The 25,658-nt window shown below is 36.6% G+C and overlaps 1 protein-coding gene across 5 annotated transcripts in view; it reads left to right on the forward strand.

The window, feature by feature from the left end:
- Positions 1–650: 650 nt before the first annotated feature.
- The window catches only part of LOC126767269 (CUGBP Elav-like family member 2), a 186,200-nt gene continuing 161,192 nt past the window's right edge, over positions 651–25,658 (forward strand). For 4 of the 5 annotated variants that reach the window (XR_007669044.1, XR_007669045.1, XM_050484833.1 and 1 more), the window contains exons 1-2: positions 668–990; positions 19,765–21,145. Coding sequence is in view for 3 of the 5 variants with exons in the window: in XM_050484833.1 (XP_050340790.1) it covers positions 20,433–21,145 (713 nt within the window). In the remaining 2 variants the exon portion in view is untranslated. Of the gene's footprint in view, positions 991–19,764; positions 21,146–25,658 lie in introns of all 5 variants that reach the window. The other variant, XM_050484838.1, reaches the window with a different exon arrangement.

Genomic DNA, 25,658 nt, shown 5'->3' on the forward strand with positions numbered 1-25,658 from the left:
CATTGATTATTGTTTTAGAAGCATTAGTCTATATACCGTATAAGCACTTAGGCATAGACATATTTGAAATAATTATTATTTATGCCTAAATGGATGTAAATATGTGGAAAAGTGCCCCCCTCTGCCACCACCAACCATAGGTACATAAGTATGTGCCTATGTGGCGGCTGCCAGCCCATTTAAAATGTAACTGCCCACAACATTGTAGTAAGCAATTTAATGCAACTTTCACTCACGTGCCTCCCACTTCCCGATACAACTACATATACATACATATTTCTGTAAGTACTGTAATGTAAGTATGTATGCGCCGCCAAGCACATATCTATATGAAAAAGCTGGCCCTTTGCTTCATATATGCCGTTTAATATGCGCACACAAACACATACTTGCATATGTGGGGTATATATGGTTGTATGCACATATGTACCGTATACCAATAAGTTGTTTTCCTGTCCATCACAATTCGATTATTTCCACGATTAATGTGAACGCGCATACGACGCCACCACACCGCACACCCACGCCTTCAGCACACAACCCTTGCGCCGTACTTAACACATACTCATACCTACACACCCATACATATGTATATACATATAAAAATGCTCACCTCCACCCGTACATCCGTGCAGCTCCTGTTGGTGTGTGTCCTGCCAGTGGCCGGCACTTCAATCCATTTCCAATGTAATCGTATAATTTCGTTGAACGTCGCTTGCTGTTGACTTTGGTATTGGTATTTTTTTGTTTTTATTGAACGGTTGAGTTTAGTTTATATTTATTACCATTATCGAGCGGATATCGCGCGCGTAACCGGCCTACATAAATAACAGAAAAATCAAATGCGTTTCATATTATTAAAATAGAGTCATTATGAACCACAAAAAGCAATAATCTAATAATACGAGTGTTTTTAACGGTTTATAGGACGAACGTTTTGAATGTTTTTAGAAGTATAGTGTTTGAAAAGAGAGATACTAGTGAAAATAAGTAAGTTGAAGCATTTATATTATATTACTAAAAACATAGTAGACTCACAAATCCTAACATATATATATTTACAGTACAAATACACAGTGTAATTTCCATTATGGACAGCCCTGATAACAGGACACCTCTCATAACTGAACAAAATTCATGAAAATAACGTCTTCATTCATACTTTCATACAAAACCATTCCCATAATCGGACATGAATATGTTCCAAGAAACGGACTTGAAAATTATTTAGCTAATTTTTCGTGAGAATTATCTCTATTAAACGCACAAGATTTCACAAAACGTGAAAAAGAAAATTATTGGGAATATGTAGTCCCGGTTTTTTTTATAATTCTCAATAATTTGTGGAATTTTCAGACAGTTTTTTAAGAACAATACGCAGAATGATCACAGCAATCTAATTGACTTGCTCACTGGTTCGCGTTGGCTTAAGCGAAACTAATGGCACAATTGTCATTCATTCACTCCTGCCTGACATCTGCACCCTTTTATTAGTTCAGTAGAAACATAGTTCTGAATTGCTAAATCTGACTCTAAGAAAAAATTTTAAGCACTCGCTTCTTACACGCCGCCACGTCGTTCTTCATACTTGAACAGTTCTTATAGCCGGACAAAAATCCTGCAACAGTGGGTGTCCGGATATGAGGAACTCAACTATATACGTTAAAGCACTTATCTTAGTAATTAAATACAATTTTTAATAATCTCTACAGGTTTTTAGATCAACAGTCCTTTACCGCCAAAACCCTATATTAAGATCTCTTTCTCATGTAAATACAGTGCTGAATCTTGGTTCTAATAAAAACAACACTTGGAACTCCAATTCACGAACACCTACATAAGTTAAGATCGTATAATATTGTTTTGTTTTTAGCTATGGTTCAGTCATTTTAACCTACATTATCTAGCCTATTTGGGTTGTAGTTCTATTTTCACTGCATATAAAGCTTAGAAGATGTGTGGCAACATACGCGACGATAATGCGCATGCCTTATCATAACCGAATGCAACTACGTTAGTAACGGTATTCTAGTAATAAACGATTTACTATTTTGAATCGAACACGGCTTACACGACTTGATTTAACGGTGGTATTAAGCAACATAATGAGAAAACATGTTCTGTATATATTCGAATTACCGAATCGATGTTACTAATTAGTTTAGTGAATGAATACTGCTGCTTTTGGTGGTCTTTCTTTTGTACTAAGAAAGTTCAATTCAACAAAGTTAGTCTTATATGACAGTCATGATATTTTCACATCTAGTTTCTCAGCAGAATATACACTATCCGATTAGTGGTATTTTTTTTAGAAAAAACAAAAATCAACGTTGTTTCTTGAATAAGTTTTCCACATTAATTAAAATTTTTGCCATTAATTTTGGTCAACTTATTTAAATTACTATATTTACTTCTATAGAGTACATAGACTTATATAAAATGTCATCAGAGTCTTGTCGAGCCCAATACTAAAACTACTAAGAGAAGTGTAAACCCTTAAAAAGAGCTATAAATTTGATTTAGAGAGTATCGAACTCAACACGACTTCGACTCATAATTGGGAACTATAGTTGTCTTCGACTTGCGAAACTTTACTCTTCAGCGAATCGAACAAACTCTAAGAGATGCTTTAAAACGGTCAGCACTTGTGATACACCCTTGCGCTAACACGTCTGCTGAGGTATACGTAATGCCCTTAAGGTTCTTATTTAGTGGATAAGTAATTTTTTTCGTGTTAAAAAAATAAAAATTGCAATCAACGTTTAGTTTTGTTTTCTATGAGTTGCTAATTATATTGAATTTTAAGTCTTAAGTTTCAAAAATACAAGAAAAAATAGAAATATGTATCATTTTTCACTTAAACCATTCATTGGTCTAAAATATGTATAAATAAAAAAAAATTGACACCAAATCACATAATACTAAGGCTATGTTAAGATATATTCTGTAAGTAATAAGTATAAAATAAAATCAATCAGGAGAAAATATTATGGCATAGTGAAGGGTAGGGGGCTAAGAGAAGGTTTGCCCAATTATTAATATATTCAACACCAAAATAATCGGTGTTAATGACTCTATTTACTACCATGTAGATTATTTCACATATGTATATGACAGATAAAGATACCCTGTATGATATTTTCGGTATAAGCCTAGAGACCAAGCTATGAAACAAATCACTTAAAACCTATATGTTTTGGCCAAATCATCGTTTATGACGTAATTATTGGAGATATGCATAATTTTTGTAAATATTTTTTATGTTCAGGTAACTGAAAGTAGGATATGATGCTAATAATTTGATGGATTGCATACTTTTTAGTATTATATACAAAACATTAAGAGGTTACATGGGTTTCTTATATCAAAAATTAAATATTTTATTAGAATTTTTTATTGTTACAACCATACACTATTAACAAAGAAATTCTGAAATTTTTAGAAAAAATATTTTAAAGTCGGCCATTGCGATGCCATTTCCTGTGACCTCTCGGAAAAATATGCGCCCGCGTTGGCAGGATAACTCCTTACAGGATCAACTAAAGCGAAAAGCTATGTGTTTTAGTTAACACCTTAGTTTAAAATTAAGACAAAGGGGAAAAAACTGAAAATTAAATTTTTGGCATTTAAACAAAAAAAAAAATTAAAATTACGCGACATTTTTTTTTCAAATAGTTGTAATCGAAAAAAAAATCCTTGAAAGAAGGAAAAAACTGTATCTCAAAGATTTGGGTAATATTTCGTGAGTATCTGTTGAATTGTTTTCGAGAAATCAACTTCTAAAACACTGTTTCGAGAAAAACACGTTTAAAAACGGTGCTGAAACTATTTCTCGGATCAACTTGGAAATTTAGGATAATATTCTTGAGGTCTTGTAAAATTTAATAAGGTAATAAAAAATAGATTTTTTGAATTATTATTTATTATTTGCCTCTACAGTAAACTGAGAATATGAAAAGCTGCAGGTCTATGTTCAACTAACTTTTTTCCATGTCTTAAATTAAAGACACATTGAATTATTTGAAAAAATAAACTTCGAATTACTTATGCATCCCACTTGTTCCTTGCTATGCTGCGGTCCTATGACCTAGTGCTTTATTCTGGTTTTCAAATCTCAACAATGCAAATATTGCAGATGTCGATATTGATGTCTATTTTGAAGCAAGTATGTCTTATTCTATGAAAACTGGTATCTACTTGTAGGAAGTTCGCTTGATTTTTGGTACCAAAAAGAAAAAAAACATTTTTATTATAATAACCTTTACAATAGAAAAAGTTTTACAAACAAGAACTTGATTTTCATGGTTCATTTTGTATGGCAGCTATACGCTATACTCGTATTGTTCCGATGTCGGCGGTTTCTATAAATAAGCCGCCTCTTGGATGCAAAAGATCGTGCGAAAAATTTCAGAACGATATCTCAAAACCGAGGGTCTAGCTGATGTATGTATATACTGACACAGACGGAACTTGTTCAGGGTATAAACAGTTTTGTTTTCAGCGCTATAAACCTTCAAGGCCATATGTTATATCCCGAAATATTAGCAAATTCTGCTTTGCGAATCCATCAATCTGTTGCACAATTTCAATGTTAAGCTTATGCTAACTGATATTTACTATGGAATGGTATACATGTACATATATACAGTAAATAGCAGGAAATATTGTCTTCTGTCATGTATTTTAAGTAGCTGCAGGCAATGAGAGAAATTTAAAGTATGTTCTAACCGAAATCACTGCCTTATACATATTTATTATTTTCATTTAGACTTTATACTATTTAGTATTGCTGCAGTTTAGAAAATCCCTCGAATAAAGGCCTATCAACTAGGGCGTTATTAAAGCGACACTATACACTCAACTTACCGCAAAACAAAAGTATTGCACTTACGAAATTTAATCTTATCTAAATAACATTTGATATGTAGAATTTATGAAATTAGTCAGCACCGAAGGAGGGGAGGACGGACGCACAACGAACTGCCATAAACTCACGTTTCTACTTAATCGCACACTTGTAAATGTTTACACCCACAAATGAGGGAAACAAGTAGACAGCTATGAGCTGCCAGCAAACAAACACATACACACACACTAACAATATACTAACAATTTCGAAGGGCATTTTTGTATGGATCCGCTTGGGTTTCCGGACGTACAAAATCTACTTGCAAACCAAACAATGCGTGGAACGGGCGACGCGTCTGAAAAAAATGCGATAAATGTCACTTGAATTACCTGTACCGTTGTGTGGACGAAAACTATATGAATATACAATATGTATATGTTTATATGTACTTATATAAATATGTATGTGTGTGTGGTTTTTAAAGTGCATACTCACTGCTGTGTTGTGGCTCATGTGCGCGCTGGCATTAACACAAACACTCACAAACTGCTCACACACACACATTCATACACACCTATATATATATTTTCATACACATATATATATATACACACACATGCTCGCTCATTCACTAAACAAATATCTGTAGTGTTGCTTTATGGTTCACCAGCGGCAACGATCAACAATTTGCTTTGAGATAAGAGCGCGCTATATACGCTTATCGACGAAATGATAAGATTATTCTTATCTAAATGGACGCAGATAAAACAATACACTACTCATATATAGCAATAAACGAAACTGGAGCAGCGTCAGCGTCAGAGAAATATTTTTCGAGTTAGTTGAAGTTCGTGTCTTCTGCGGCAAAGGTTCGATATAACAAAATCAGTAGTTAATGAAAAATACTAGTGCTTACACACACACTCATATCTATATATATATAACTATATATAAAACTATAAACTCTTTCTAAACTAAATTTAAAAGCGAGTTCGAGCTCAAATCTAAATCCCAGCAACAACGCGCGTTCAAAGTAATCGAATTATAATTCAAATATAGAATCATTGGAGTGCAAAAACTAACGTGAGTGAATAGAAAATAATGGAAAAATATCTATACATATACATATGTATCTATATAACTGTTAGAAAAAAATGTCTAATAATACAGCGCATAAAAGTTTTGTTGTTGGCTAGAGCCATAGCCGGCAGGATTAACTACAGCCTGACCAGTGTTCCACTGATTGCATATGAAAAGCCATTCGGAAAAGCCAAAGTGCATAACAACACTCGGTCGCACACAATGCCAATAACACAAGCACACACACAATTATTTGCTTATACACACACTGATGTAAAAGTACACATACACACACATGAAAAAATATACACACACATGTAAAAAACACAATAGCTAACACTGACACACCGGTTCTAAGTCGCCCAGTCACAGAGTCAGTGGATGAACTCGTTTTTGTGTCACTGATCTACAAAAATAATGGATACGTTGCATCGATTTTTCCGGCTTTTGTGTGCCACACTATTACTTATACACACATATAAGTATAACTGTTTTTTTTTTGTAGCTTTGCGCACGTATTATTTTCTTTTTGTAATTTGTGTGCCAATAAAGTGCTGCGAAGGTAGCGCTTGCATATGTGCGTTCCCAGGTAAATGCATGGCTGGCTGACAGTGTTGTGCGAAATAATAGGTGCGCGTGAGTTATGAAAATAAAGTAGAAACCTATTATATAAGCGCTGACGAGCTTATAAAGGGAAGAATTTTACTTTTGGGATGTTTTGCAAGAAAAGTTAATACAAAAACTTAAAAATATAATGAAAAGAAAAAATATTAAAATATAATAACAAATAAAAATTTAAGAAAAATTAAAAAATATTGTAAAACAAGAAAAAATATAAAAATAGAATAAAACTTGAAAAGCTTTAAATTCAGTTGCAGCGGAGCTATGTATAAAACGCTTATCGCTTCGCTTATACAACAGTTTCCATACAAGAACTTGAATTTGATTGACCAGTGTGTATGGCAGCTACATGCTATAGTGGTCCGATTTTAAAAATTTTTGCGGGGATTGTAGCGTTGTTTTGGGCAATGATTCGTAAAAAAATTCGTGAAGATATCTTGTCAAATAAAAAATTTTTCATACAAGAGCTTGATTTCGATCTTTTAGTTTGTATGGGAGGTATGTGTTATAGTGAGCCGAGCTGAAAAATTTCTCCACAGATTACAGCAATTTATTAGGTGATAACTCTTGCTAAATTTAATGGAAATATCTCGCAAAATTAAGAAGATTTCCATAGAGAACTTGATTTTGATTGTTCAGTTTGTATGGCAGCTATATGATATAGTTGTCCGATTTGAAAGATTTCTTCGTTGATTATACCGTTGCTTTAGATAATAAGTTTCATGAAGATATCTTGTAAAATAGAAAAGTTTTCCTTACAATGAAATGATTTCGACAAATCAGTAGCTTGGAGACTATTTCACGTATACATATACTATATATACGGGCAGACATGACTAAAACGACTCAGATCATCATGCTGATCGTTATATGTACTATGTATATATGCATATTTCATAGGGCCTCCAACGCGTCCTTGCTTGAAATAACACATTTTTATACTAAAAACTGTTTACAGATTCATTATGTTGTGGAACGGAAAGGAATGTTAAAATACTCTGCAAATGTTAAATATTTTTCGCAAATTAAATAATAACTTTCAAGTTTTGTGCTGTTGAATAATTAGTGTTCATTTTGCATAAAAGTCGATAGCTAAGATTAAAATATAAAATTTTTTCATAAAGTAATTGTGAAATAAATTGTATTTCTTATAAAACAAATTGTGTAAGTCTGATAAAAAAAAAAGTGGAAGTAGCTTAGACAGTAAATTGTCATTTCTGTCATTCACAATAGTATAACTTGTCTCAAAACTTTAAACTAAAACTGCAAAGAATTGATAGTTACTTTTGTCTACTCTTAATGCCTTATCCACACCGAGTATCTGTCGCTCTCTTTCTCTCAGTTTCACTCTCTTTCATTCCACTATACAATATTCAACCACTTTAAGTTTTACTCGTATATTGCTTTTACTTCCAAATTTTTGGCAAGTGAGCAGCGTTGAAAGTTAATTAGCAGGAAATGACGAATCGATGACGAAATTGCGCCACAAACCTATTATATAAGCGCTGAAAAATTAACAAAATATAAAATTTTACTTTTGTTTTTGGAAAATATACAAATTATATTATAGACAATGATAATTTGAAATACAGTGCATTTTCATAATAAAAAATAGCCAAAAACACATAGTAGACATTGTTCAACTGCCGTACACCTTTTGTTTTAAGAGCACTAACCTTCGGAGCATGTTTCTATGTTTAGTTTAATATAATCTAATTTTAGTACAGAATTGGAATATAATCTCGAAATAAAATTGTTTCAAAAATATGAATGTTTTATAAACTGTCGGCTGGCGTAAGGGTATGCTAGCTAAGCGCAACACTCTTAACATTTATACGGATGGCTCAAAAATGGACGATGGAGTCATTGCGTGAATATATAAACTTTTAAGTTGCCAGATGACTATGTAGCACAGTGTGACTTTGTGTACAGCATATTTCAAGCTGAGGCCTTTGCTATTGCGAAAGCAGCGGAGCTGTTCCCTTATGCACCTGCAGGCAATTCCAGACTCAACATCTACGTAGACAGTCAAGCAGCAATCAAGGCAATAAACTTGTTTAGCACATCGGTCAGAAATTTCTTGGGAAGCAGGGCAGCAATGTAAACTGTTACCAGATGTAAGCAACTTCACTTCTACTCGGTGTCAGGTCACAAAGGCATCGAGGGCAACGAAAAAGTAGACAAGATTGCCGAGAATGGTCTGCCGCTAACATTCGAAAACGTGATAAACATTGGGAAACCCATGCATTGTCTATACGACGATCAGAGGACGACAGAAGTAAGAAGTAAGACTGCAAAAGTCATATGCAAAACAGTGGATTGGAATAGATTGGAAATACACAAAATTCCTATTGGCACTCGACAGAAGAGACTGTAGGAAAATTATCGGAATATTAACTGGTCACTGTCTGGTATGACATATCGTGATTATAGGATATGTTTAGAGCAGGGCACCAGGGAAACAGTGGAGCATCTCTTGTGCACTTGTCTAAGCATCTGGTGTAGAAATTATTTTTTTGTAGCCATAATCTTTTGTTTTTGTTTTCTATTCATACTCGTAACAGTAAACTGTTGTGTTAAAATTAGCAAAATAAAATTTGGTAGCACTGAAGATAGCGGCTATGACACTTTAATGCGGCAACCTGTCTGTATATATACGAACTAGTCCTTCAGTTTTTAATTTATCGTTTTGAAATTTTGCAAACGTCATTTTCTCTTCAAGAAGCTGCTAATTTGTCGGAACGCCGATGTTGGACCACTATAACATTTGAAAAAGAATCATTGGACCGTATTTTTTCAAAGATGCTTTACGCAAACGGTGAACGATCGGAATCGCTATCGTTGATGCTTGTATGCCAAAACTTTCGAAGAAGATTTGATTACTGTGGTTTCAACAGGGCGCAATACAAGCTCCAAATTTTGTTCAGATCGGCCATTACTATAGCATATACATAGTTTTATATATTAACTGAACACATAGTTACTAAAAGAAATGCATCTGTGAAGGGTATATTAGCTTCGGTGCAGCCGAATGGTGTTTTAGATTGATTTGTGTTTGATAAAAATAAAATGTATAATTTAAAAACTTAGATTCAATTCAATTGAAATATTGCATAATTCAAATGAAATCAGCGCTGAATCTGCATCATTCCATTCATTAACTTTATCGTCTGTAGTCTATTAATTTTCACATAACTGTAAGTGCATATGAACACAATAAAATAAATGGCGTACAAAACTGCTCACACATACATATAGACAGTACATGTAAATAAGCTGACATGCACACATGCAAACACATAAAAATGCACGACAATAAAATATATACAAATGTGTTTACACACACATTCGCAAGTCGCCGAGTTCATATGTGCATAAAATAAAAATAAATGAACTACACACACATACAGAGGACGTAATGTCCTTTCCTAACTGTAACACCTTTCAACAGCAGCAGATAGAGGACAAAAAACGATAGCGCGACATCAAAACCAAAAGTGCAATCTAAAAAATAAAAAATAAAAACCAAAAAATAAAACTAAAAGACAAATACACACACACACTTGAGCACATACAGTAAATATAATGGGTGTCAGTGAGGTGGAGGCAACAGCAAACTTATTCAAGTGCATTCAGATAAAATAAACCAAAAATAAAGACCAGATTAAAAATGCATTTAAGTTTGCTTTTGTTTCTTGCGCGTGGCTGTGTGTGTGTGTGTGTGTTGTACGTGCTGATGTTGTTCTTATTACTATGATGCGCTGAGCACAAAACCCATGCACATGTGCGCCTGGGCGTGTGTGTGTGTGGAAAGACATCCAAACACATGTGTAGCCGAGGCGCTCACGTGTCGTGTGTGTCAGCTCGGCTGCAGTCTGCTATTCATGCATGGGAGAAACCTCGATTGCCTTGTTTGTGTGCGCTTCTACACATGTCTAAGCACACACACGCGCTAGTACAAAGTAGTTGAGTGTGAGCGCTGTACGGTCGCGCCGGCAGGAGATGCGCAGCGCTCTTGAATGCCACTGGTGGCCATGCATTGGCAGACGCGACAACTGCGGACGACATATTTGGCTCGGCCGCTGTTGATATTTTTATGAGCATCACCTGGTATGCATTTGGAAATCGCTTTACAGTAGCGGTTCGTAGGCAATCAGCTAGTGAGGCCACTCACAGTCAGCGCATACTTTGTGTGACAGCTATAAAATGAAATTATTATTTTTCCGTTGACAAAAATAGTTCATTTATGAGTTTAATAAAAGTGCAATAATGAATGGGGGCCATTAAAGCGGAGAAATAGTCATGAATTTGAAATCTAAATCAAGAACTTTTTGGTGGCGTCAAAGAAGAGGGGTGGTAAAGTGGGAGGAAGATAGGAAGGGTGGTTGCGCACTAATATAGAAATCTGTACAATTTTTTTTAATATTTCAAGTTCTTGAAAAATAAATTATTTATAAGGAGACATATTTTACTGCAAATAACCCATAATTTATAGAGACAACGAAACAAAACGTGAATCATTAATACCAGCTATAAATCTTTATATAGCTCCCTTCGTTCATGTAGCCATGAATGCATGTATTTTCTGTCAAATAAGCTAGAATACCCTTCACATATAAAGAAGTTTTCATACAAAAGCTTGATTTTGGTTGTTCATATTGTATAGTATGACAGCTATATGATATAGTGGTCCGCTTTGAAAAACGTGTTCGGATATATTAGCGTTGCGTTACATATGCCAAATTTGGTGCAGATAACTCTTCAAATGATAAAATTTCCCATACAAACACTTGATTTCGATCGTTCAGCTCAAACAACAGCTATATGTAATAGTGTTCCGATATCGGCAGTTCCGACAAATGAGCAGCTTCTTGGGAAGAAAAAGACCAGTGCAAAATTTCAGACCGATATCTCAAAAACTGAGGGACTAGTTCGCATATAAATAGATAGACGGACAGGTAACCGGATATGGCTAAATCGATTCAGGTCGTCATGCTGATCATTTATATATATATATATATATAGATATAAGTATATACGAGTATATATATCTATATATATTATTGGGTCTCCAATGTTTCCTTCTGCGTGTTACAAACATTGTGGTACTCCTGATCGGTGTATAAAAAGTAACGAAACGAAATTATCGTGATCGTCATTTTTAACATTTTTCATTATAAAGAAGAAGGAGAGATTACATATACAAACCGATTGAACTTTGATTTGCTATAACAATTTCTTCAACAGGAAAGCGACTTTTTCACTTTGGAGAGGTCAGAAACGATTCTTTTACATATGGTGCAAGCAGCACGACTTCCGGTCTTAGACCAAGTATCCTCTGGGTAGCCAAAGAACATCCGTTTGAAGGCGAGATAAAGTGAGAAGGCGAACCAGCCCTCCTCAGGGTTGTGCGCTGAGTTTGGGGTAGCTGGAATGTCCGGTCCCTTTATCGGGAAGGCTGCCCAACTGGTTGATGTCCTCGTTAAAATAAGGGCTGACATCACCGCTGTCCAAGAAGTGTGATCGACGGGACAAAGACTGAGACGGGTAGGTCTTTATGGCATTTACTACAGTGGCCATATAAAGGAATGCAAATTCGGTGTGGGATTCGTGGTGGGAGAGAGACTCCATCACCGAGTCCTGGCATTCACCCCGGTGGATGAATGTCTAGCCACAACCCGCATCGAAGCGAAGTTCTTCAACACATCGCTGACTTGCGCCCACCCCTCGACAGAAGAGAAGGACGATGTGACCAAAGATGCCTTCTATGAGCGCTTGGGGCACACCTAAGAGATTGGTATTGGCGCCAATTCGATATTCCAAGTGTAGCCAAGTTATTCTCCAGCTGGTCTTTCCAACGGAGTGGAAGTCTTCCCCTTTCTCTGCTTCCCCCGGCGTATACTGCGTCGAATACCTTTAGAGCTGAAGTGTTTTCGTCCATTCGGACGATAGGACCTAGCCAGCGTAGCCACTGTCTTTTAATTCGCTAAAGCATGTCAATGTCGTCGTGTAACTCGTTCAGCTGGTCCTTCCATCGAATACGAAATTCGTCGTTGCTAATGGCCAAAGGACCATAAGTCTTTCGCAGAACCTTTCTCTCGAAAACTCGTTACGTCGACTCATCAGATGTTGTCATGGTCCTGCACCATATAACAGGACGTACAATTTGGTCTTTGTTCATCGAGAGATTACTTTAATTCTCAATTGCCTACTAAGTCCAAAGAAGAACCTGTTGGAAAAAGTTATTCTGCGCGGTTGTACGCCAGCAGTTTTACACTCTTGTAGAAGACTGTACCTTCTCTATTCAGCTCTACAGCTCGAATTATTTTCTTCAGAAATAGATTGAAGATGTCGCACGATAGGGAGTCGCCTCGTTTGATATCCAACGATCCTCCCCGATTCTGATGGAGCTTTTGGTATTGCTCAATGTCAGGCTCGAATGGGTTCCAATGAAAGTAGTACTGGAAACCTCATCAATATTCTAGCATAGTGTATGTCCTAGGCAGCCAAATACCTTCGTTAGTACGGATACTTCAGTAGATCTTGACTGTAGTTGATACAAAGCTAATAAGTCTAGGTTTTGCGGTATTATATTTCTAAATATTGTATAGGCCAGTAGCTTATGGAGTTTTCTACTGTACTTCTGTATATTTTTAGAGATTTTTTTTTAATCTAAACTGCTTGAGTGGGTGTGGAGCAAGGTAATGCTAGTATTTTTTTAACTTTGGTCAATATAAGCGTTAAAGTCGTTCCGAAATTTTCGGGCTAGTACAAAAATCCTACAAGTCATCGACGCAAAGTAATTTCTTATTGATTTTTGTTAAATGGCGCTAATATGACGATAGAGCAAGTATGGTATGGAGGATGTTTTTGCTAATACGAGTATATATTTTTAATTTAAAACTCTTAGGCATGTTTTTTATTTATAAATACTCGGCGAATAATAGCAAGAATGAATTAAAAACTTGTTGCCGACAAGCAAACGAACTCAAGCTGTGCGAAAATGAGCCACCCCATGGACCATTGAATCTGAATCCGCTCCTTGCAACAAGCAAGCAAAGCCATTCGCACAGCTAGGCAGAGTGTGGCAACATTGTAAAGCCCGAGGGCTGCAAAATTGGAAGCATAAAAGAAAATAGAACGACTGTTTGTATGTGTGTGCATATGTATGCCAGTGCGTTTGTCCGTAAGCTAAGACGAGCGTGTGGCGGTGACAAAAAGGAATATTCATACAAAAATGTACAATAGATAGATAAATAGAAAAGATAAAACCAATAACCAATATCTGGTAGATAAATAGATTTACAAGTTGCCAGCAGCAGAAACAGCAGCAACAGCAACACCACCAACAGCAACAGGACAAACAAAATAACAACAACAATCAACGTAAAACTATTTATAGAATACTCAAGAAAACAAACAAGCCAGAAGCGCATATTTAAAGTGAAGGCGAGTGAAGGCAGGAAGGCAAGCTAGGCGGAGAGGGGGGAGTGGGTTGTACACTGGCGGCTGCAGATAAAATGGTTATCTGTAAACAGACACACACAAACACAGCCATGCAACGCATCACATTGACATACTTGCATGTAAACACACACACACACACACAGGCGTGCTTGGCAGTGGCAGGCGGCATTAGAGTGCCGTTCTTTATTGTGTGCTGAATAAATTATCAGTTTACAACAAACACAAGTAGCACAACAAATACTGTTACACACATTGTTAAGCTTATATTGAGTAACTGTAGACACTGTAATACGATGTTTGCTCATCCTTCGAGGCAAAACAGGAAAAACAAAGGCGAAACAGCAAAGAAAACGGCAAAAACCCAACTGACAGCCAGCAACGGCGAAGGTGCAACAAAAAGTGTTCAATTTGATTGAAAGTACAACAGTATCGCACATGGCGGCGGCAGGTGACAACAAAATTGTAAACTCAGCTCTGACGCGCAAGTAAATTCACCGTTACGCTGGGAAAAGGTTCAACACGAAATAATTAAATTAGCTTGTTATCGGTGGAACGATAGCCGTGCGATAATGTTGCAATCGTGTTTTCGCTAAGTGTTGTTGTTGCAAACGAATTATCGGTTATTCAAGCTGATTAATGGCGCAAGTAGTGTGATTTCTCATATATAGTTGGTGATTATAAATACATAAATATGTATGCACATATATATATGTATGTGATATAACATATATATTAAGTTGGGTATCTCCCCTTGGTAGAGTAAGCATTATTAGCCAACAACAGCCTAATTGTGAGTAAGTTAAACAATATCGATAATGCTAAGTGCTCGCAGCACACGAGCGCCTACTCTCCAACAACAAATAGGAAACTCCTCGCTGAATGTTTGTCATAACGCGATTTATTGACGATACGCGCATGTGTGTGTTAATAGTTCATAGTAATTGTGTGCGTTGAATTAGTGTTGCCACCCATTCGAGAAAAATGTAATAACCGGTATCTACACCAAATTTCTTTTTAGCCGATTTGATTAATTTTTATGAAAAGTTTATGACAATTACTTCAATGTTCTTCTTAAAGATCATATGGAACAATGTCAAAATTATATGATTTTCTTTTATTTTAGACCGTGGTACATGATTTAAATATAAAGGGTCGCATTCGGAAGTTCAATAATAATGTCAAGGTGCAATGAAATAATTTTTCAAAACTAGTTTTATGTTCTTATTTTCGAAGTTATAGCTACCGATAAAGTTGAGTTCTGGATTAATAGGTTCAGATATAAGAAATACCATCCTATTTGGAACCGAATGAACCGTCGAATGGTAAGGAGACCAATCAAACTGTCAAAGGTATAAAAGCACTACTCACACATAAGAGGTGTGTTCAAAGCAGATATTTTCATTTTTTGAAAGTAAAAAAATTATTCAAGCGTCTATTATAAAAGTTTGTCGGCTTTAATATAGTCGCCATTGGATGTTATGCAGTTATGTCAGCGCTTTTTCCAAGGCTGCAAACAAAGTAAACGATGAATACAGCTGAAAATATCATCGGATTTTAGAGGCAAATCCGTTTCGAGATTACCTACATTTTTTTCAAGAAAAAATACATAAAACTCAAAATTAATGAGGACGGTTTATTATCATTCGAAAGAACATTTTTTGGCATTTATTTCTTGAAGATTATCTCTTTCAAATATTGGCAGTGGCTACGTCTCAGATGATCCATCCGTTGAGTTCAATTTTCGAAAGCTCATTCAAGCATTTCGATTAGTCAAGTCCTGAATCGAAGCGGTATTGTTTGCATGGACTTTAGACTTTACATATCCCCAAAGGGAATAGTCTAACGGTGTGATATCAAACGATCTTGATGGTCAATCCATCGGCCCAAAACGTGAAATTACCTACTTACTTAAGTGTTTTCCAAAAAATTATTGATTGATGCGATGTGTGGGAAGTGACGCCGTCTTTTTGAAACCAAGTGTCGCCGAAATCACGAGCTTTGATTGTAGGCATCAAATAGTCGGTTATCATGGCGCGATAACCGTCGCCATTGATGATTACGTTCTCACCGCCATCAATTTCGAAGAAACCAAACCAAATCTTTTTTTTTGTTTTTTGATAAAATAGCAGTTCCTGAATTTTTTCAGGTTGCTCTTCGTCCTAAATGCGACAATTTTACTGGTTTACATACGCGTTGAGCGGGAAACGGGCCTGAACCGAATTTGGCTTGAAAGCGTCGGATCTTTACAGAACTTTTCAAGAACCCATAGAGCTAAGCGATATCAATTGGGAAGGTCGAGGGATTTCAATTCTTGCACAAGCTATATTTTTTACACTTTCAATTTAAGATCTCTACGTAAAATGCGCCGTCGTTCCATACATCATAAACAGTCCGAGTTGCTGCGAACGGCACCAAACCGACTCTCCACAGCCTTTGTGTACACTCTCAGCTACGGCTGCAACATTTTCTTCACTGCGGGCTGGACGTGGTCTATTCAGTTGAATATAATCCAATAATGAACGCTAGGGTTCATTTTTTTATGAAAGTGTTTTCATTTGACGAGAAATCTACACGCCATCGTTACAATCCCTGAACATATTGTGCAAATAGGCCTTCTTAAGCTTATAACTACAATCCAAACTAACAAATCAGATCTGTTTACACCCTTTTACGCTAAAAAAGCAGCTATGAAGGGTATTATGGCTTCGGAGAAACCGAAGTTGAAGTTCTTGTTGTTATTAATTCCATTATAATTTTTTCGTTGTGTGTGGCAACATTGTCGCTGATGTTCAATAAGCTCACTGAGTTCACTCTTAATGGTGCTTGTGTAAAGCGAAGCGTGTAAAGTTTACATTTCAGCAATTGACCGATAATTAAGCTGCGCCTGCGGTATTTCAAGTGCGACAGCAAATAATTCGATTTCAATTAAATAAATTAGCCAAACATATGCTGCATTCGTACCTACCTACTATACATATACATACGTATGTAGTATATATGTATATGCGATGGTAATTAATCGTAATTCAAGGTGCACAGCATTAAATGTAAAAGGACTGTACGGAATGTCCTTGATAAGTGGCGGAATATATGGAGGAAGGCTAATAGTTTTAAAATTCCTCAGACATTATGAGATAAAACTTTCTGAAAAAAATTATTGAATCTAAAAGTTAAAGTTTAAACAATCAAAATATAAAGCTTTATTAGTTTTTTTACTTATTTGGAAAAATATAAAAAAAATAAAAATTAATATGAAATGAACCAAATTTAACATAAGAAATTAAAGTGCATAACTTTTAAAGTAGCAGCTAAAAACACAATATTATAAAATTTTGATTAAAATTTTTAAATAAAAAAATATTTTGAAACATTTTTTTTTGGAAATTGAAAGTGACAAAAATTATAAAATCTTTATATGAAAATATTTAACACTAAACGAACAGCGTGATGAGCTGAGTCGATTTCGCCATGTCCATTTGTTCATCTGTCTGTATATACTTGAACTAGTCTCTCGTATTTTTCTTCCAAAGAAGCTGCTTATATTTCGGTACCTCGGCATCGGCACTATGTTGCTATATGAACTGAATGATCAAAATTATGATCTAATATGGAAAAAGTTTTTATTTGACAAAATAAATTTCCTAAAATTTGCATGGATTACTATCTTAGGCAACGCACAGCGCAGGTGACTTTTTTTTTGTTTCCGAAAGAAAAATCTACCAAAGGTACTGCATGATTCATATTATTCATCACACCCTCCCTCCAGGGTTTTTTAAATTGTCTTATGCTTTTCCGCTGCAGTTCTTTCATTCTTAGTTTTTGGAACGATATTGCAACCCATTCATTCATTTAAGCCCACACCAACTCTGAGCGCAGCATGTGACTCACTATGTTGTCGAGCGTCATGCCTTCGCTTGTTAGTTCTTCTATGGTAGTTCTCTTCACTCCACATACCTCGAGCAGGAGAAAGAGATGTGCTCTGCGTTTTATGTGACATTTCTGCAGAAAGAACTTGTGTTTCGTCATCGTTGGTAAATTTATGAAGGTATTACCTGAACGAGCCATGGGCCGACAAGAACTGCATTTAATAGATGTCTGCCGCACGGTATTGTCTCTCAATTCAGGCTGGTACATTCTTAATTAGCCAATATGTGTCCATCTCTCTTTATCTGCCGCATTCCATTGCTTTTGTCACTGATCGAGACTTGTCTTTTTCTCCGTTTTGCGCTCGTCGGCTGTTAGGTGCCTCTTCGTATCTTTTGTTTTACGATAGATTCTACTTAACTCAGAGGCCCTTATATGCGGTGGCATAAGACCACATATGATAGCAATCGTTTCTTTCGAGACCGTTCTAAACGCACAGGCAACTCTAAAGGCGCATAACCTGCACACAGCCGTTGCCTTATTGACACTTTCTTTTTGTGGCAGGGCTGTCCCCCTTTCGGGGATCTACGTTCATAAGCATTGCCAGGCAAATTATAGCTAGCAGAGCTCTCCTACTTTGGCTTGGGCCATCAATGTTTGGTATGATTCATGAACCACAGGTACCGGTCGAGGATATTTGGAGCAATGTGGTTGCGAAGGTTGGCCCAGTAGCAGCCATTTTGTATCAAAATATCTGAAATTATTTTTGTGTATTCAAATATGAGTTTAATGAATCCACGAAGAAAAGGGTTCGATTCCTTTTTGACTAAATTTAAAATTAGGCCATTTTTATTGCTTTGTACTGGCTAAGTTGCTTAAGCATATTTTAAGGGGTTACATGGGTTAACGAGTTTCAAAAAATCGAATGTTTTTATTATCTTATTAAATTTTACAATACCTCTAGAATATTGTCTTAAATTTTCAATTTGATCTGAGTAATAGTTTCGGAGATGCAGCCTTGAGAACTTGTGCGCTCGAAGCTAGTTAGGCTACGTGCGAGGTCCTTCAACACGTTTTTCTCGAAACTGTGTCTATGAAGTGGGTTTTCAAGATCTCTTGTGGATTATTCAACTGAACTTCATGAAATTTTACACAGGTCTTTGAGATAAAATTCTTAGAGATTTAGATGAATGTTTTTTTTGTGATTACAACTATTTGAAAAAAAAAAAATGTTGCGAAATATTACGTGAAGTTTTCATTTTTTTTTGTAAAAATGTCTGTCAAAAATCCAATTTACAGTTTTTTCCTTCTTCCAAGTTCTAAGTTAAGGTTTTAACAAAAACACGTATTTCTCACTTTAGATGGTCTGAGAGTAATTATACTGCCTACGCGGGCGCTTCTTTTTCCGAGGGGTCAATGGAAATATCGTCGCAATTGCCGATTTTAAAATTTGTTTTTGCATAAATTTCAGATTTTTTTTGTTAGTAGTGTATGTTTGTAACAATAAAAAATACTAATAAAATATTTCATTTATTATGTGAGAAAAAAATTTTGAAAAAAGGCTGTTTTTTACCTAGGGAAAGCCTTGTAACGCCTTAAAATGACTTACTGAGAAATCGGTCACGTGTTCCTTGGCAATCTGTGGAGCTTATTCTAGCTGATAAGAATATTATTTTGAATACACTTTTGTCACGGATGAGCTAATGAAAATATTTGAATATATATTTTTAGTTATGAACAATTTTAAACTACTCATACATACTCATATATATCCTGTGCTACACTATACATTACACATATCATATTTATGTACATATAATATATAACACATTATTTACAAATTTATTTATTAAACTAAGATTTTTTTGGTTTTTTTATTACAGCTAACTACTCTATCGCAACTCTACTGTGTGCCATTTACCTAACTTATCTGCTGAAAAGATAAATACAAAATAGATGTACATAACGGTGTGCAAACATATAATGGCAGTTACAGCAGTGCTGAAAATCTGTGTCGACATCATTGAACTTTAACTGCAGCGTAAGGACCAGGCAATTAGCTTTAATTACGACGCGTCTTATCTGACAAAAAACAACAAAAAAAGGCAGAAAAATACAAAAACTGATAAAAATCATATTAAACTGATAAAGTGTGTAAATATTTGCTGAATTTGTGCAACTATTGTGATAATAATAGAGTGTTACCCAGTGCCATACGACAAGAGCAGTAGCCAACTACCGTTTATTATTAGCAAATCGCTGAAAACCGCGGCAGTTAATTTTTGCTGCTCAAACCAAAAGCAACCAACCGAGCGCTAGTCCCACACACATACAGACACACACACACACATATGCATGCGCGCTTTGTGCAAATAGCGGAAATAACGGCATATTTAATAGCGCGCCACCAGTGCGTAGGTGTAATAACGGCATATATGCATTAAGTGTATTTGAGTGTATTAGTGTATGAGTGTGCGCGTGTTCGCGTGTGTATGTAAAGTGAAGAAAAACCACCACAAACGCCAATAAAATTTGCAAACAAACCGCGTAAATGATGTTGCACTCCATGAAATTGTGCGCCGATCAGCTCAATGGCATAACAGCAACACCTACGGAGGCCACAGCAGCGGCAACAGCAGCAGCAATGCGCGTTGCTAATCCGTCGGCAACATTGCCAACACCTGTTGCCATTGTAAATGCAAATGCCAATGCTGCCATTTCGGATAATAATAATTTAAATACTAGCAACACGGCCGCCAGCATCGCCAGCCTAGTCAGCAATGGTAATATTAACAGCGGCAACAACAATAGCAGCAGCAATGGTATCGTGCATCGGCAACTTCATCAGTATCAAGGCAAATATTTGGAAGCGCCGACTGCCTCGAAATTCCATCCATATTTGCGTCCGACGGCAGTGTTGGCCAACGAGAATTCGTGCAGCTCGCCAACTGTGGCGGGTACAAGTGCATTTGCGGCAACACTGTTTCCCGCATTTCAAAGTACGGTAAATTCCAACGTTGCCGCCAACAAAACAACTGTAACCACAGCGGTTGTTGGCGGCGCTGTTAACGCCACGACAGCACCGAGTGGATTACTTACTTTGCCAACAACGCCACTGACAGCCGTTTCGAACACCACCACCAACAGCAACAGCAACAACAACAGCGCGTCAGCTACAGCAGCGGCATTCATTAATTCCGATGCTAGCTTTGGTAATGGCAACGGCGGCGTTGGCAACAACTACACAACAGCGCGCTTCGCAAGGTAAGTACAGTCTGCCCAGCCTAGCATTTAAGATAACGGATTTTATGGTTAACGGCATATGAATATGAATGTTAATGCGCAATTAAATGTGTTTGCAGTTAGCAGTGGTTTTCAAAATGGCTTATGTGTTATAGAAACCGAAAGGCTTCTATAGTCAGAGCCTACGAATGGTCACAGCTAAAATGAAAGTCTTTTATTGTATTATATTGGTGACCTCTTTTATTTCTAATGCCTCAATGCATCTGCCTTAACTCTTGTTTAGACACACATACCATGGTTTAATAGAGTTTCTAAGCATCGTAAGGTATACGAACGCAGTTCCTTTGTGATACCCCATAAATCCTAAATATGAATTGAAATACCGTCTTAGATCGAGGAAACGTTTCTGGTTTTGCTCCAATTCTGTCTACCGAGATATTTTAACCTATGTGTAGCAAAAGCAGGCAATACAAGAGAAATGCCTAAATGCTTCTGTTTTTTTTCACATAGCCACGATGTTCGTAATACCCAAGTGAAAAGGTAGGAACCCTACAAAGTATATACATACGAATACTATAAGTGATCAACGTGATGAGCTGAGTTGATTTTGCTATATCCATCTTTTTGTCCGTCCGTTATCTGAATATTTGCCCAAACTGATTTTTGAGAAACGTCTTTCTCTCACCAATAAACTGCTCATTTTTTGGAACCATTGATATCAGACCTCTGTAAATATGCTGCCATACAAACCGAGCGATCCAACTCAAGTCCTTGAAAAACTTGGTTGTTTGACGAGTTATCTTCACGAAGGTTAAGTTAGGTTAGGTCAAACTTATTGGCCAACCAATAAGCCACGCATAGTCCAGTTTTGGTTCTTTGCGGCACCAGATGTAGTTCAGTTGCTAGGTCCATGAGGAGTAGTCATCCTTGCGCGTCAAGTGCACAAGAGATGCTCAATTGTTTTCCTGGTGCCCTGCTCTGGACATTTCTTGCAGTCTTCTTGATCTATCAGTCCCATTCTGCGGGTGTGTATCGCCATCAAATAGTGACCAGTTCTTCTTCTTCTTCTTTAATTGGCGTAGACACCGTTTACGATTATAGCCGAGTTAACAACAGCGCGCCAGTCGTTTCTTCTTTTCGCTACGTGGCGCCAATTGGATATTCCAAGCGAAGCCAGGTCCTTCTCCACTTGGTCCTTCCAACGGAGTGGAGGTCTTCCTCTTCTCTGCTTCTCCCGGCGGGTACTGCGTCGAATACTTTCAGAGCTGGAGTGTTTTCATCCATCCGGACAACATGACCTAGCCAGCGTAGCCGCTGTCTTTTAATTCGCTGAACTATGTCAATGTCGTCATATATCTCGTACAGCTCATCGTTCCATCTGATGCGATATTCGCCGTGGCCAATGCACAAAGGACCATAAATCTTTCGCAGAATTTTTCTCTCGAAAACTCGTAACGTCGACTCATCGGTTGCTGTCATCGTCCAAGCCTCTGCACCATATAGCAGGACGGGAATTATGAGCGACTTATAGAGTTTAGCTTTTGTTCGTCGAGAGAGGACTTTACTTTTCAATTGCCTACTCAGTCCGAAGTAGCACCTGTTGGCAAGGGCAATCCTGCGTTGGATTTCCAGGCTGACATTATTAGTGGTGTTAATGCTGGTTCCTAAATAGACGAAATTATCTACAACTTCAAAGTTATAACTGTCAACAGTGACGTGAGAGCCAAGTCGCGAGTGCGACGACTGTTTGTTTGATGACAGGAGATATTTCGTCTTGCCCTCGTTCACTGCCAGACCCATTTTCTGTGCTTCCTTATCCAGCCTGGACAAAGCAGAACTAACGGCGCGGGTGTTGAGGCCGATGATATATTAGTATTCCCATTATGTTCTTACAGTCTCTTCTTTGAAGTGCTAATAGAAATTTTGTGTACTTCCGATCTGTCATTTTGCACATGACTTTTGCAGTTTTGTACTCAGGTAGCTCGTTCCATCGTGTTTTTGATTTTCTTTATGATGCTTCTGGCCAAAACTTCGCATAGAAATTGTTTGGGTTTCCCAATGTTTATCACGTGTTCGGATGTTACCGTACACCATTCTTGGCGATCTCGTGCAGTATTTCATTCTTCTGCAGCTTGTAGTCGTTACGCTGATTTTCCTACGCAGTTTTCAGCGAAAGGGTCTATAGGTGGCAGGCTTAGAACCAGTTCAAGAGCCGCAGTCGGAGTTGTTTTTAAAGCTCCTATTATGAACAGCGTAGCGAGTCTCTGAACCCTTTTCATCGTTTTCAGGTAGGTAGTTTTCCGTACGCCTATCCACCATTCTACTACACCTTACAATAGCTATGCATCACCAGTGCATGCGAGAGGGAGAGAGGTACTTAACCTAAAATATTTTCAAGAAATTTGGTACAAGTTATTATCCAAGACATTGTCAAAATTTCGGTAGACATTTTTTAGATCGGACAACGGTATATAACTGCCAAACAAACTGACCGATCCAACTTCGGTCTTTGTATGGAAAACTTTTTTTATTTGACAGCGCTGTAAAACCTAAGAATACAGATCGGATCACAATAGCATAAAGCAGTCATTTGCACTGGTCTATCAAAATCAAGATAAACATATTTTTGTACTCTTTTATGCTATAAAATATGCAGCTGTGTAGGGTATTATAGCTTAGGTTTCACCGAAGTTAACGTTTTTTCTTATCTTAACTCAAAGTCCTACCTTTTCTAAACCTTTTCTAAAACTTTTTCACCACTTTCAAAATGTATAGTATACACTTGTCCAACTAAGGGTTAAGCAATGAAAATATGAAAAAGTGCACCTGACTTTTAAATTGAAATCGATTTTAGTTGAAAATAGTACAATTACAATTGCAGGGCTTATGATTAATTAATAGGTAGAAATGTAATTGTGGGAAAGAAGGCTTGAAGTAGAGCATAAAGTAGGGCAAAGTATTTTACAGTCATTTCCACAGAAACAGACAAAATAAGCCGTTTTTGTGTGTATAGGTGGGCTACTTGTACTTACACAAATTCACAGTGAACAAGCTTAGGGTTGTAAAAATGCCACATACACAGACATATTTATATATGTATGTACAGCTATATTCTTAATAAAAATTACATTTCAAACATGAATTACATGGATTGCATGAAAGACATTAAAAATCGATTATTGTCGGTTTTTTAAATAATCTGAAAAATAATTAATAATTGTCAGCTTAGAAGAATACAGCTCTTTGTCTCAATTATAAAAATTGACAACTAAAAATTTATAAATATTTTAATAAAAATAATACATTACAAATGGCGATGGTAGTTAATAGAGTCCGTCTAAGATCAAAAATAGACCATTTTGTTTGATGACATCTTGAAGGTAGCTTCCACTACCGGTCTAGTCTACTTTCACTAGCTTTTTTTGAGACTAATTTTTCATCATTAGAATCTTTCGCCATAGAAGTAAAGATGTTGCAATCACTTGGTGCCCAGTTCGCACTATGTATAAGATATATGTTTAAGAAGCTTCCAAACAAGCTTCGGTGCTTCTGATTACTCACTATTGATGAGTTGTCTGCATGGAACACAAACTCCTCTCCCATTGGCCAAAGCTGCCCGCATATGGGCTATCGTTTCCTTTAGACAGTACAAGTGTACACTACAGATTCGAATAAAGAGTTTGACCGTCAATCCTGGCTTGACCAACTTTGGCGTAGGCTCTTCACTATTCGACTACGTTTTCGCTGGTTGCTGTCGTAAGTGACCCACTTTTCATCAACAGAAACCATAATTTAAAAAAAAAGTAATCAGAATGAAAAAAAGTTATTCGTTAGGCATTCGATAAAAGTGGCAAATCTTTATACCCTGAACAGGATATACATATTAAGTTTGTCAGGAAGTTTGTAACATCCAGAAGGAAGCATCGGAGAGCCTATAAAGCCATGCCCGTCTGTCTCTCTATCCGTCCGTCTGTCTGTATATATACGAACTAGTCCCTCAGTTTTTAAGATATCGTTTTGAAATTTTGCAACCGTCATTTTCTCTTCAAGAAACTGCTCATTTGTCGGAACTGCCGATATCGGACCACTATAACATATGGCTGCCATACAAACTGAATGATCGGAATCAAGTTCTTGTATGGAAAACTTTCACATTTCACAATGTATTTTCACAAAAGTTGGCACAAGTTATTTTCTAAGACAACAATATAATCTCCGAAGAAATTATTCAGATCGGTTAACTATAGCATATAGCTGCCATACAAACTAAATGATCGGATTCAAGTTCTTGTATGGAAAACTTTCGCATTTGACGTGGTATTTTCACGAAATTTGACATGGATTACTGCTTAAGGTAATAACACAATCTCCGAAAAAATTGATTGGATTACTATAGCATATAGCTTAGATACAAACTGAACACATAGCCACTAAAAGAAATGCACCTGAGAACGGTTCGGTGCTGCCGAAGTTAACGTATTTTCTTGTTTTTTATTATTATTATTTTTTTTTTTTTTGAGTTTTAAGGCTTTCC

The sequence above is a fragment of the Bactrocera neohumeralis genome, unplaced genomic scaffold (assembly GCF_024586455.1).
Source record: "Bactrocera neohumeralis isolate Rockhampton unplaced genomic scaffold, APGP_CSIRO_Bneo_wtdbg2-racon-allhic-juicebox.fasta_v2 ctg49_3, whole genome shotgun sequence".
NCBI classification, from domain to species: domain Eukaryota; kingdom Metazoa; phylum Arthropoda; class Insecta; order Diptera; family Tephritidae; genus Bactrocera; species Bactrocera neohumeralis.